Below are 12,193 nucleotides of genomic sequence, written 5' to 3'. Positions count from 1 at the left end.
CCATCAAGTTGTGACTATTTCTGGTTCTGCTCATGCCAGCTGACAAAGTAATTTTCCTTTTGTATAATTCATTAAACCAGGTAACATTAGTGATTTTCTCAACAGAAGGAAGGCATGATGTCCTGAAAGTGACTGCATCTGTACTAGGAGGTTAAAATAACACTGGGACCATTGTTCCGGAGTGTTTAAACCATTGCTTTTTCTTAAATTTTTAGCTTTCTTACATTTTCTGGCCTCTGCTGTTTAGCATACTCCCAAGCAGCAGCCAGGGGAAGTTCAGCAAAGGGCTGTTCTCAATAGTGTGGAAATAGCTGTTTGCATTCCCATCAGCCTTGATGTAGGAGAACCTTCCTGAACATTTACCTCACTCCTGTACAGCTAGTTATGACACCTTTATAGCAGATTAGAGGGAAAATCAGAGTTTTGGTGTCTAAGTCAAAAGTATAATATTAACAATGTAGTTTTGGGACATTTGAAGCCTACTGAAAGTTTTGTAGCAGGTGTGTGTGTGGGTGGGTGGGAGGGTGCATGCATACGCAGAATCAGTGTATGTCTGTACTGTGTGACATTCCTGCATAGGGATCTGGATGCTTTCTTGACTATAGGAGGATATTGCTGCTTGTCTAGAAATAGTAAAGCCCTAATACCAGTGAATGGAAAGTTCAAAAAGCATTTTTTAGAAACATCAATTTGGAAACTTTACTTGTAGAAGTTGAGTGTATCGAATGCGGTTTGACTAATGCTTTAGGCCCTCTAGTCACAGCTCTTAAAAGTTCTGTGGTTGGTTGTGAGCCATGTCATCAAGCAGCCTCTGATCTCAGCAGGTACTGCCCTGCAGCTGCACAACCTCCTGGTGCACCCTACAATTTCCCTTTCTTGGGGGAAAATGTATCAGTGTGTCTTACACCACTCTACCTATGTTTGTGGTCAGCTTGTAGATCCATCTCCTCCAACCCAAGCCACCTCAGAGATGACAGCCCACCTATATTTTTATTGTCTGTTATTATCTCATAACTGTCTAAAAATTCCTCCTTTCATGTTGATCGGGAGCTCTCCTTTTGCTGTGTACCTTCAGATTTGGATCCATGCACTGTTTCTAAATTTAGGCTGTAAAAATACCACCTTTACTTCTTTTAAACTTGAATGGAAATAGTTCATAGTTGTGCTGATGTAATAAAAACAGGAGGCTGGAAGGCAGTGAACCAGAATAAGGGTGAATGTATGAGAGAACACAAGCAGAGAGTGGCAACTTTAGATCCTCACTGCCATGATCACACAATTATTTTTAATGTGATGTACTTAAAAGCTGCATTTCTCTTAAAGAAGGTTTCAATTTGTTATTCATAATGTAATGTCATTTATAAAAAAACTTTTATGTTATAGTAACACCAGATACTCTAGTCACGATGTCATGAGAGGCAGTTCAGGCAGTCTGTATAGTTCTGATAGTATTAATTGTATGGCAGTGATCTGTCCTTAACAATGAAAATGCTGATTCAAAGCCTTTCTTTTTTTTTCAGTGGCTAATAGCCTTAATGATCAATCAGAGGTGGTGGGCTGAGGCAGAGCTCACGGCCATCAGCTCCTCCCAGCCCTCCAAATAGTTCCCAGGGAACACCCTGTGTTTCATTAGTTCTTGCTTAGTTTATGGTGTAATATTTTGCTCAAAGGCATTAAACTATCATCAAAAGCAGCGGACCGATTAGTGTGACCTCTTTTTCCAGGGTCGTTGTACAAGGGAGAACTGCAAGTACCTTCATCCACCAACACATTTAAAAACTCAACTGGAAATTAATGGCAGGAACAACTTAATCCAACAAAAAACTGCAGCAGCAATGCTTGCTCAGCAAATGCAGTTCATGTTTCCAGGGACACCATTACAGCCAGTGGTAAGTATATTTCTCTGATGGTGTTAATGGTAAGTAGAGTTGAAGACTATATTGACCTGCAAAAGTTCTTGAATTGCTATCAATAAAAATAGTCCCTGTCTGTTTACTTAAGGAATGGTCAAGATGCTAGAGATATGCTCATTTATATTTGCATTTGAAGATGTAATGGATTGTTACTGTAGATTTGATTGATTTTTCTTTTATCCCAAATTAATTTGCAATTTTTTCCTCTTTCCCGCCCCCCTTCATACATTTCATGTCATGTTTGCAAGATTTTTACCTATAATCTTTCTGGAGCTGTATAATAACAATAATTTGCTAGTAAGTTATTTGAGTAGGAACACAAAGTTTCTCAGGAGTCTATGGGTTTTAATGGCTTTAAATATTATTTAGTCCCAATATGAGGAGCAACTGTTAATGAGTAGCATTTTCTTACTCTGTTGAAGTCTGAAGTGTCTGAGGATAAGACAGAGAATTGGTGGTGCATGCACTTCACAAACTCAGTGTTTTGTCTCAAGGTGATTCATGTGGTGCCTGAGACACTTCATATCCAGGAGGTGACATAGAACTAGAGTCTGGCATGCATGAGCAGCATCTTTGGATATGCACTAAAGTGATCAGTTGCTCTGGGAAGCCCTTGCAGTTGGGCTCCTCATTGTAGCAGACTTCCAAAGCATAGTTTGGCAAGTAATCTGAATTAAACTTTTCACACATGGCTGCTAATGATGTTTTTTCAATATAAATTCCTAGTGCAAGGCATCCCAGCGGAATGGGATTTTTTTCTCTAACTTGAGGCATCTGGGGTGTTGGCATCAACTTCTGCAGTGGATTTCCAAGGTCCACGAATAGTTTATCAAGAGACATAGGCACTCCTAGTTACTGTTTGCTTGGCTTGTTTTGGACATCTGCATGCGGATTAGACAATTTGGTTTTCTAAGTGCCTTGGTCTTTCCATGGGCTACCACAGACGTCAAGTGTAGGCATCTCAGAAGAAGACATCTGCATTTGGTCACAGTAAGCTCACCCAGATGCCTTTTTCAAAAATGTGGTTTTATACTTGAAACATCTATTGTCAGGGGATATTGGGAATTGAGTGTCAGGACTCCCTGAATTTCTGGTACCTGTTCACCAAATTGTATCTGATAATGTTGACCTAGTGTGTCTTCATATTTCATGGGGTTTTACTTGCTTGAGTTTTCACCAGAAAAAGTTTTGATGAAGTAACAGATTCCACCACTTAATATTACGAGAAAAATTGAAGTGACAAAATTATACTTTTTTCTTCTCACCCATTCATCATTTGAACTTTACAATTTCATTGATGTAATGTCTTCTGTACTGATTGCTGTGATAAAAATGCCAGGTTTTATTTCTCTGTCTCACATAAATTGCCAGATTAAGATGAGTCAGCCTTGACCGAATGGATAAAAAGTGAAAGAAAATCTCACAGAAGTCCTTTGACATGTGGATTTCTTCTTAAAATTATATCTGATACAAAGCTGTTATTTATATTTCACATAACACATATTGTCCTCAACATAGTCAAACCATTGTTTCATATAAATGTTCATTATTATGCTCTTCAGGATTTAGCTCATATTTGACATATAAACTGGGTTGCTTGATATCAAGCAGATTTGATCACTGATTAAAACACAGCATAATACACTTTTAAGGGCAGGTAGATGCCATTTCCTTGTAGTTGGTTATCCTGGTCAATCTGCATGCTCAGAGCATCTTATTGGTACTAAGTCGCATTCATTTATAATTGAGTAATTGGTTCCAAAGATTAAAAAAACCCAAAGAAACCCAAACCCAAACAAAACAGAAAAAATACCAAACCCCTTCTAGCTTCTCGGCTTTGTCTTGCCTGTTTTCTACGTGTTTTATGTCATGCAGGCCACCTTCATGAGAAAGACACTTCTCCTTTGTTAAAGTGTTTTGAAGTCTTCGTGTTGTGCTGTTGTATTTCTAGCTGCTGGCTTTTTTGGAAACTTAATTTCTGACGAAGCTAATCTGAGATGTGTCCTGTTTTTCCGCATAGTTTTTCCTCATTTATAATTATAGCTTCACTCTCTGGGGTAAGCATCAGCTCTGCAGAACTAAAGCACTTTCCAGGTCTGAGCGTGGTCGGACCATGGTGATGTTCTGTCTCCACCCCCTGTGGAGCTGATGGGAACAAACCCACTATTCTGCCTTGTCATGGCTGTTTCAGCATCACACAAGTGCTCTTTCTTCTGGCCATGACTTCACTGACGCACTGTAGGAAGGCACAAAACAAGATTTTTAGACCCATCTCATTCCCTCCAATCAAAGTTTTTCATATGATGAACTAATCTAAGCCTGAATAATCCCTTTCTAAATACTGTGTCCAGCTGAGATTATAGTATTTATTCTGCTTGCCACTGGTGACAGCTGAGCACACAAATGTTTGCAAAGGTGAGTTTTTTCAATGTATGAGACACAGTAACATATAATTGCAGGAGGTGGCAAAATACAGTCTGCAAACATAGTAGACGTTACATGCCAAAGAGTACATTATATGTACTCTTATTAGAAATATGGCTTTAATATAGTTAATAATGCTTCACCTATGAAATCTGAATACTTTGAAAAATAGCCTGTTTTCCCGAGGAAAACAGATATTGAGAAAAAGCAATAAAGTCTATGTTATTTCTACATTTAGACGTGTAAATAAACCTGCAATGTAAGCTGGACCTCCACAGAGGTTCAGATTCAAAGAATGACATCCTTTGCATCAGCAGACTCTTTTCCAATAACAGAGTTACAAAGGTGGTTTTTCGTGTGGTGCTGGAGTGTGTTACATAATGAAGAGAGGATGCTGTGTGTTTTGCCAGCTGTTTGAAACTTTTTCATTAACAAAATGAATCAGTGCCAGAAAGAACAAACAAAAGACAACTAGTAAGCTATTGATTAAGGGTTTTTTTTTTCATCTTAGTCTGTGTTTTCCTTTTTCAGCCCACATTTCCAGTGGGTCCCACAATAGGAACGAACACGGCTATTAGCTTTGCTCCTTACCTAACGCCAGTAACACCAGGAGTTGGCTTAGTCCCGACTGAGATCCTACCCACGCCGCCTGTCATTGTTCCTGGAAGTCCACCGGTTTCAGTCCCCAATTCAACTGCTACCCAGAAACTCCTCAGGACTGATAAACTGGAGGTACTGTAGACACCACTGTGATTAGAAATATGTGCTATGTTAGGCTGTGTGAAAGATCCTGGAGGGTATAACTGTTGTTTTAGAAGCAAAGCTTAAATTTAGTTGCTACAGATAAAAAACTTGTAACCAGGCAGGATTTCTGCACTTGCAGCCAGCGGTAATTTAATACTGTTATTTTTAAGGTAGTATTTGCTTATATTTAATACACAGACATCAACATGAATTTTCATCTTTTGTAAGGTTCATCGTCTCCAAAAAAACTCAGGTATACATGCCTGTAAAGGCATGCCTTGATGAAATATCCAACGCACATTTTTTTATTTCAGTATTAATTGCCTTGATTTTTCTGCACTGATAATGAGGGAATTGTATAGCCTTATGGATCAGTATTAGGGGAATGGTGTAGCCCTACAGCTGAGCTGCCAGTGGAGATGCTGAATGTTACCAACACTGCAGCAGGCTGAAGGGACAAGCCCCCAGCTATGTGCAGAGCCTCTCAGCTGTTGCTGGATCACTGTGTGGCTGGACTCAGTGGAATCTGTGATCCAAGTACACAAGGCGGCCAAGTGGGTCTTGCAGAAATGAATGTACTTTCCCAAAAGCCTAAGCACCTGTGTCTAAAGCACATTTCATCTTAGAAAAATCAGTGTGTTCATTCTGCCCATTTTTGAAAATTAATTTTGAGTAGGCTCTCAATTTTGTTTGTAGACTCTATAAAAAATACAGTTCATCTGATGTGTATTTTCCCTGGGTTTCAGCAAGAGGAACTCGTTCCCTACCAGTCAACCTGCAAGAATACAAAGTGTAGTCAGAAAGAGACAAAATATTTTGTGATTCCCAGCTAGTTTTGCAGGAGCAGTTACATGAGTAAGTATCCTTCCCAGCTGCTTTCTAAACAGGAAAAAGGAAAGGCATTTGGGAATGCTTCTGTTGCATGTTAAGTTCATTTAGCCACAGAACTACCTGAGGAGCCAAGAACATAAGGGTAAAATAGGTACACGCCCCTCTCCCACCAGAAGATGAAGGGTTTATTAAATTGAATTTGAAATTGAATTGAATTAAATTAAATTTGAATTTGTAAAACTTGAACTAACAGGGGAGGAGGGTAGGTCTGTCTTTTTGGGGCACAAGCCTCTCCTTGCCCTTCCACGTTGCACCGAGCTGTGCCCCTGCAACGTGTGTTGTTTTGCACGTAGGTGTGCAGGGAGTTCCAGCGGGGGAACTGTGCACGTGGAGAGACTGATTGCCGCTTTGCGCATCCGGCAGACAGCACAATGATTGACACAAACGACAACACCGTAACCGTGTGTATGGATTACATAAAAGGTCGTTGCATGAGGGAGAAATGCAAGTATTTTCACCCTCCTGCACATTTGCAGGCCAAAATCAAAGCAGCGCAACACCAAGCCAACCAGGCTGCAGTGGCAGCCCAGGCAGCTGCGGCAGCTGCGACTGTGATGGTAAGTGCTGGCATGTATGGCTGCCTTTTTTTGATGCCTATTTTGCTTCAATTTAATGCTGTTTGCTTATACTTTCTTTTCTCTTTTGCCTCTTTTTTTTTATTTTTCTTTTTTTTATTTTGGTGAAAGATAAGAACTTAAAAAATTATTACTTATTGCTTGATGGGAGGAAGCACTTTCTTTTCTTTATGCCCTTATTTTAATGCTGTATTTCTATTCAAGACAGTGAAGCAAATGACATTCTATACCACTTCTGTTCTCTGCCTTAATTATATGTAAATTTGCCCCTAGTATTTCCAAACAGAAACAAAGCTGATAAGCTTCAGTGTTCTCAGGAAAACAGGGACACATATGCTGTTTTAGCTCTTTGATGGCAGATATATATGTGGAAACTTGGAATAAAAGCAATGAGAAAGCGTTTGCTTCAGAGTTCAGTAGTAGAACAGAAACTTGCATTGATATTCAGCACAGTCCACATTAGAAATGAGACAGTCAGCCAGCCACCTTGGTCTCACTGTATTGGTAGTGTAGAAAAAACAGGACATTCATCTGATCTACCATTAGTGCCTGTCTGAGGATGAGAAAGAGCTGCCCTCTGTAGATCTACAATTATCCCCAGTGACTAAAAAGTGTTGCCTGTATCTTTTTTAACTTTGGTTAGATGCATGTCATGCCTGGAGAGTTCTTACCTCTCCCACTATTATGGGCCAGTTACTTGAATCACAGGGTTTAAAAGCAGTAAACTATAATCATCAGGAAAAAAACATTGTAGCTACAGTCAAAAGAAAAGAGGCTTTTATTTTTAGGTATTTTAACCTCTTACTTAAAACTGTTCAGACAAGACAGCCCATCCCTTAACAGGGCTGAATACCTCTCACAGTTGCTACCAGGAAAGTTGATAAATTTACAGTGGTATTGATAAATAAATTGGACATGCAGGATCTGACTTGAGAGACAAAACTGCTGGCACCAAATCAAAGAGTCGTTGTCCTCATTGCTGGCAGTGGACGAATAATTAAGCAGATGTGTTTTGTGGACTTGTGGGCACTGCATACAGTAGTAATAGACAATACAGTTATTCTCTGGTTAAAAAGCCTACCAGAAATACAATACAGTACAGTACTTAACTACCCCAAGCTATTGTATTTCACAAATTAGAAAAGACCAGACTTTTTTGAGGGACAAAGGGTAAGTTATGCAAGAAAGTAAACCACCAAACAGAAGAATATTTCTTAAGTTTTAATATTTTTTCTCTAATAGTGCCCCCACCCTTTGTTTCAAATTGGATGATTTTTAGTTAAAGTTTCCTGTGCTTGCAGAAATTGAATACCATCTGGAAATTAAAGCAGGAAGATTGGGTTTTTATTCTGATTAGCTTCTGTTGTGCAATATTTATTGTTCATTTAGAGAATGTAATATTTCTAGGCACTGTACTAAATAAGAAAGGAGAGAGATGAGGGGATTAATTTTTTTTGCACTTCAGTAATGGCTGCTGATATATATCCTGTGATTTTAAATTAGGCTTAATTAGAGTTGCATTAGCCTCAAAGCAAGATGAAGCCTCTTTGGAAGCACAGAATTGAAATGTTAGCAGTCTAATGTCACAGGAGAAGGCAACAGGGACCTGTAATTCCGGGTAATGTTTTGCAGAGAAATATGTACAAAATATTCCAGCCTGTTTCCCCTGCTTAAGCAGTGAGCTAGAGGAGATTGCCCAGGATGTGCCTATTTGGCTTACTAAAGTCTCTAAAGATGGAAACTCCATAACTTGACAACCTGCTTCATACTTCCGATAAAAATAAATGCTTTTATTTTTTAATCTTACATTTAAATGGAATTTCTTGTCTTTAAATTTGTTCCCATTGCCTCTTCTCCTGTCCCTGGGCACCACTGGCTCTATCTTTAACCTGAAATCAGATATTTGTATGCACTGATGAGATTCACCTGTATCTTCTCCAGGCTGAATCCAGTGCCTTGATCATCTTTCAGGTCCTTTACAGAAGTGTTTTCTAGTATCTCTGTATCTTTCTTGTACTGGGGTGCCCAGACCTGAACATAGGCTGGCCTCACTGGGGCTGAGTAGAGAGGAAGAATCACCTCCCTCCACCTGTTGGTGATGCTCTTCCCAATGCAGCCCAGCATGCCGTCAGCTGCCTTTGCTGATTAGGGTGCACTGCTGGCTTGGTGTCCACCAGGATCTTTAGGGTCTTTTCTGCCAAGCCTTTGTGGCCCCCAGCATGTACTGGTGCCTCGTGTTGCTCTTCCCCAAGTGCAGGGCTTGATATTTTGCTTTGTTGAACTTAGTGAAGTTCCTCTGTGCCCATTTCTCCAGACTTTCTAGGTCCCTCTGAGCAAGTAGCACATCTATGTTGTGTATCAACCACTTGTCCAAGTTTTGAACCACTGGTGACTGGCCTCCAGCCAGACTCTGTGTTGCTGATCACATCCCTTTGAGCCTGGCACGAGACAATTTTCAGTCTACCTCACTGTTTCCCATTTAAATTCCCATTATTCCCATAATAAATAAATTTGTCTGTGAGAATGAAATGGTGTTGAAATGCTTTCTGAAGTCAAGAGAAACAACATCCATTGCTCTCCCTTCACCAGTCTCATCATAGAATTATGTATAGAAGCTTGCTAAGCACAATATCCCTGTCATAAATCTGTGCTGACTACTTCCTATCATTGCCTTGGCTTTCATGTTTGCAGATGGTTTTCATGAGGATTTGCTCAATTGCTTTCCCAGGGACTGAGGTGAGGCTGACCAACCTGTCAGTCCTCAGACCTTCCTTCCTTCTGTTTCTGAAGATAGGAGTGTCATTTACTTTCTTGCAGTCTTTGAGGACTTCCTCCAGCCACAGAAATCTTTCAAAGAAAATTAAGAGTAACCTTGCAGTGATTTTGGCCAGCTCCCTTGGCACCCATTGGTGCATTCTGTTAGTTCCTGTAGGTTTGTGTACATACAGCTTGTTTAAGTGTTCCCTAGCCTGATCATCCTTCTCCAAGGGAAAATCCTTTTCACTTCAGACTTTCCCACTGGTCTCCAGCTGGCCTGAAGGCCACTCTTGCCAGTAAAGATTGAGATGGAAAGGATTTTCAGAACCTCAGCCTTCTCCTTGTCTTGTGTCACCAGGTTGCCTGTTCCATTCAGCAGTGGTAACACATTTTCTCTAGTCTTCCTTTTGTTACTGAAAAGCCCTTCTGGTTGTCTTTCACATCCCTTGCCAAATTCAACTCAGGTGATCTTTGACTCTTCTAACATATCCCTGCATGTTCAGGCTGTGTCCCTGCTCCTTCTGAGCCATCTGTCTCTGCTCCCATCTCTTGTGTGCTTTCCTCCTTTCATTTGAGTTTAGTCAGAAGCTCCTTGCACATCCATGGAGACCACCGCTGTGTGGATCTTCTTTGTATTCCAGGAGGCATTAGAGTACACCAATGTGCTGTATGGCAGACAAATACTATGCCTCGGATGTTTGATCATTTTTAATATTGTCTTTATTTCCTTCTCGTATCGTCTTCCTCTCCAACCTGTAGCTATTGACTCTTTGGTTGTTAGTTAAGTAGATCAGATGTTGGGAATGAGATAACCTGATGGAACAGAGAGAGGCAAAGGAGGTTTTACTATCAGGATGAAATAAAGGAAAATATTAATGTAGGAGAGCAAAATGAGCAGTTTGAAAGCCTAAAAAGAGTGGGAGACTACATGGAAGCAAGACTGATGAGTAGGTTTAGGAACAGATCAAGCCTTTCAGGTTGGGAAAACTTTGAGACTGAACTTGCTGGGGAAGATGAGGAGAAAGCTAGAAGAAAGCTTCAAAGTAAGGAGGTGAGAAAGCATGGAGAAAAATTGGAGAAAGGGAATAATAAACAGAGAGATAATAAGTTAACAAGTGAGACTAGATAAGATCTGTATTTGGATAATAAAGGTAATTAACTGAAATGCTTTACTCTTAGTGACGTTGATTTGAACTTGTGGACTACGTAATTGCATAATGCTGAATTCAGTTGTACTGCACCACCTGTGGTGGAGGCAGAGTGGCTCTGAGGCTGTGCCCCAGGCAGTGGAGTGATGTTCTCTGCAGTGGTACCTCTGGAGGGTACCTCACCTGGGCTGCACAGTGCCCTGCTTAGACAGAAGTCTGTCCAGATCCCCAATTCAGGCCAGCTGTTTCTTGCTGTGTCTGGGTCTTGGGCCCAGACAGATGAGCAGATCCTGTAGATCAGAGTATGTAATCCAGAAAATGCTAAAGAAGAGATGAGGAGGGTGATGAGAAGACTCATGCAACACAGACAGGAACAAGGAATAAGCAAAATGAGGACTATCCTGCAGCATATCCTGTTGGCACATGATAAACTTAGGACCACAAGCTGTTTGCAGGCATTTTGTGCCTTGTCCTCTTACCCCTCCCCCTGAACTTTTGTTCCCTATTTCCACATACTGATTTTAAGGTAGACATAATCTGCATATTCCAAAAAGAGCTAAATATCAGCCTGTGTTTAAAAAACTGAAGTAAAAATTTTGATTTCTAAGTACATTTTTCTTTCTAAAATTTGTAAGAATTATTTAGACTATAAAACTTGAAAGTAATATTTTACATGAGAAATTTTTTTACAGAATGCTGTCAAATCAGCCATAAGTTTGAATTTACTATGAAAGCATACATAAATGTATATGTCTATGTACTATGCCTAAATACTTTCTTTTGAAAAATTAATAACTCTGGACTAGTATCATAACTCATATGGTAATGTTTGCTTATGAACTGGGAGCACTATTTTTACTCCGTGCTCCTGAAGCTACTACTGAAGGTTATAGCAAAATTTAGAAAGTATGTTTTTAATTCTGAAAGACTTTTTTCCCCTCTCAATGTAATGTGGTAAGTTACAAGGAAAAAAATCTACAAAAATGACCCAGCTGTAGGAGAAAAGAAAAGGAATTAATGATAAGTTAGTGTAACTAGACATACTCCGTACTCTGTTTTGTGTTGGCAAAGGAGAACCTCTCTCATTTTGACCCCCCAAATTCATTGAATGATTCACTTCTCTAAATTATAAGATGCTCACCTTGTAAGCACTGATATTAATAGCATTTATAATGCATTACAACTTTCACTAGTGTTTTGTATTTGAGAATGTAGCCTCCCAAATAAATTTTCCCACTTTAAAATGTAACTGAACTAACTTATCAGGAATTCCAATAGGTGTATCCTTAAAACTTTCTGCATCTCTGTGAAGTGTTTATATGATGCTTAATAGTGTCTGCAAGCTGCTGTTTTACTCAACTTTCCTGAATTTCAAACATCTATATTTTACTCTCTTATATGCTTTTAACTAAGGTATAGTAGATGCATTTTTGCTTCGGTACTAATTCAAAATGTAATATTCATTTCTTTAGAAGACATTTTTGTTGTTGTGCATGCCTAGTGTTTTGTATGTTGTATATTGCATTCAGAATATTTTTTTCCTTCTCACCTATCCACAAATGCAATGCCGTTCCCATGACGCACCTCTGCTTGCTGTTTACCTGTATGTTAATTCGCTTGACTCCCATTGGCCCACTGCCATCATGTGCTCGCTGCCTGTTATTAAAAGACTCAGTCGACTGCCAAAGCAATGAAGCGACCTCTCGAAGCAACTGTAGACCTGGTACTTTGACCTTTCACC

The 12,193-nt window shown here is 39.7% G+C and overlaps 1 protein-coding gene across 10 annotated transcripts in view; it reads left to right on the top strand.

The window, feature by feature from the left end:
* MBNL2 (muscleblind like splicing regulator 2) overlaps positions 1–12,193 on the top strand; it is a 106,431-nt gene that overhangs the window by 70,556 nt on the left and 23,682 nt on the right. For 7 of the 10 annotated variants that reach the window (XM_085057419.1, XM_085057421.1, XM_085057440.1 and 4 more), the window contains 4 exons: positions 1,725–1,889; positions 4,869–5,069; positions 6,266–6,529; positions 12,122–12,175. In XM_085057419.1, the coding sequence (XP_084913545.1) occupies positions 1,725–1,889; positions 4,869–5,069; positions 6,266–6,529; positions 12,122–12,175 (684 nt within the window). The remainder of the gene's footprint in view (positions 1–1,724; positions 1,890–4,868; positions 5,070–6,265; positions 6,530–12,121; positions 12,176–12,193) is intronic. The other 3 variants (XM_085057423.1, XM_085057427.1, XM_085057430.1) reach the window with 1 other exon arrangement.

The sequence above is a fragment of the Lichenostomus cassidix genome, chromosome 1 (assembly GCF_008360975.1).
Source record: "Lichenostomus cassidix isolate B80296 chromosome 1, HeHo_3.0, whole genome shotgun sequence".
NCBI classification, from domain to species: domain Eukaryota; kingdom Metazoa; phylum Chordata; class Aves; order Passeriformes; family Meliphagidae; genus Lichenostomus; species Lichenostomus cassidix.
Note: the sequence above shows the minus strand (reverse complement) of the source record. Positions and strands in the feature narration are given on the sequence as shown.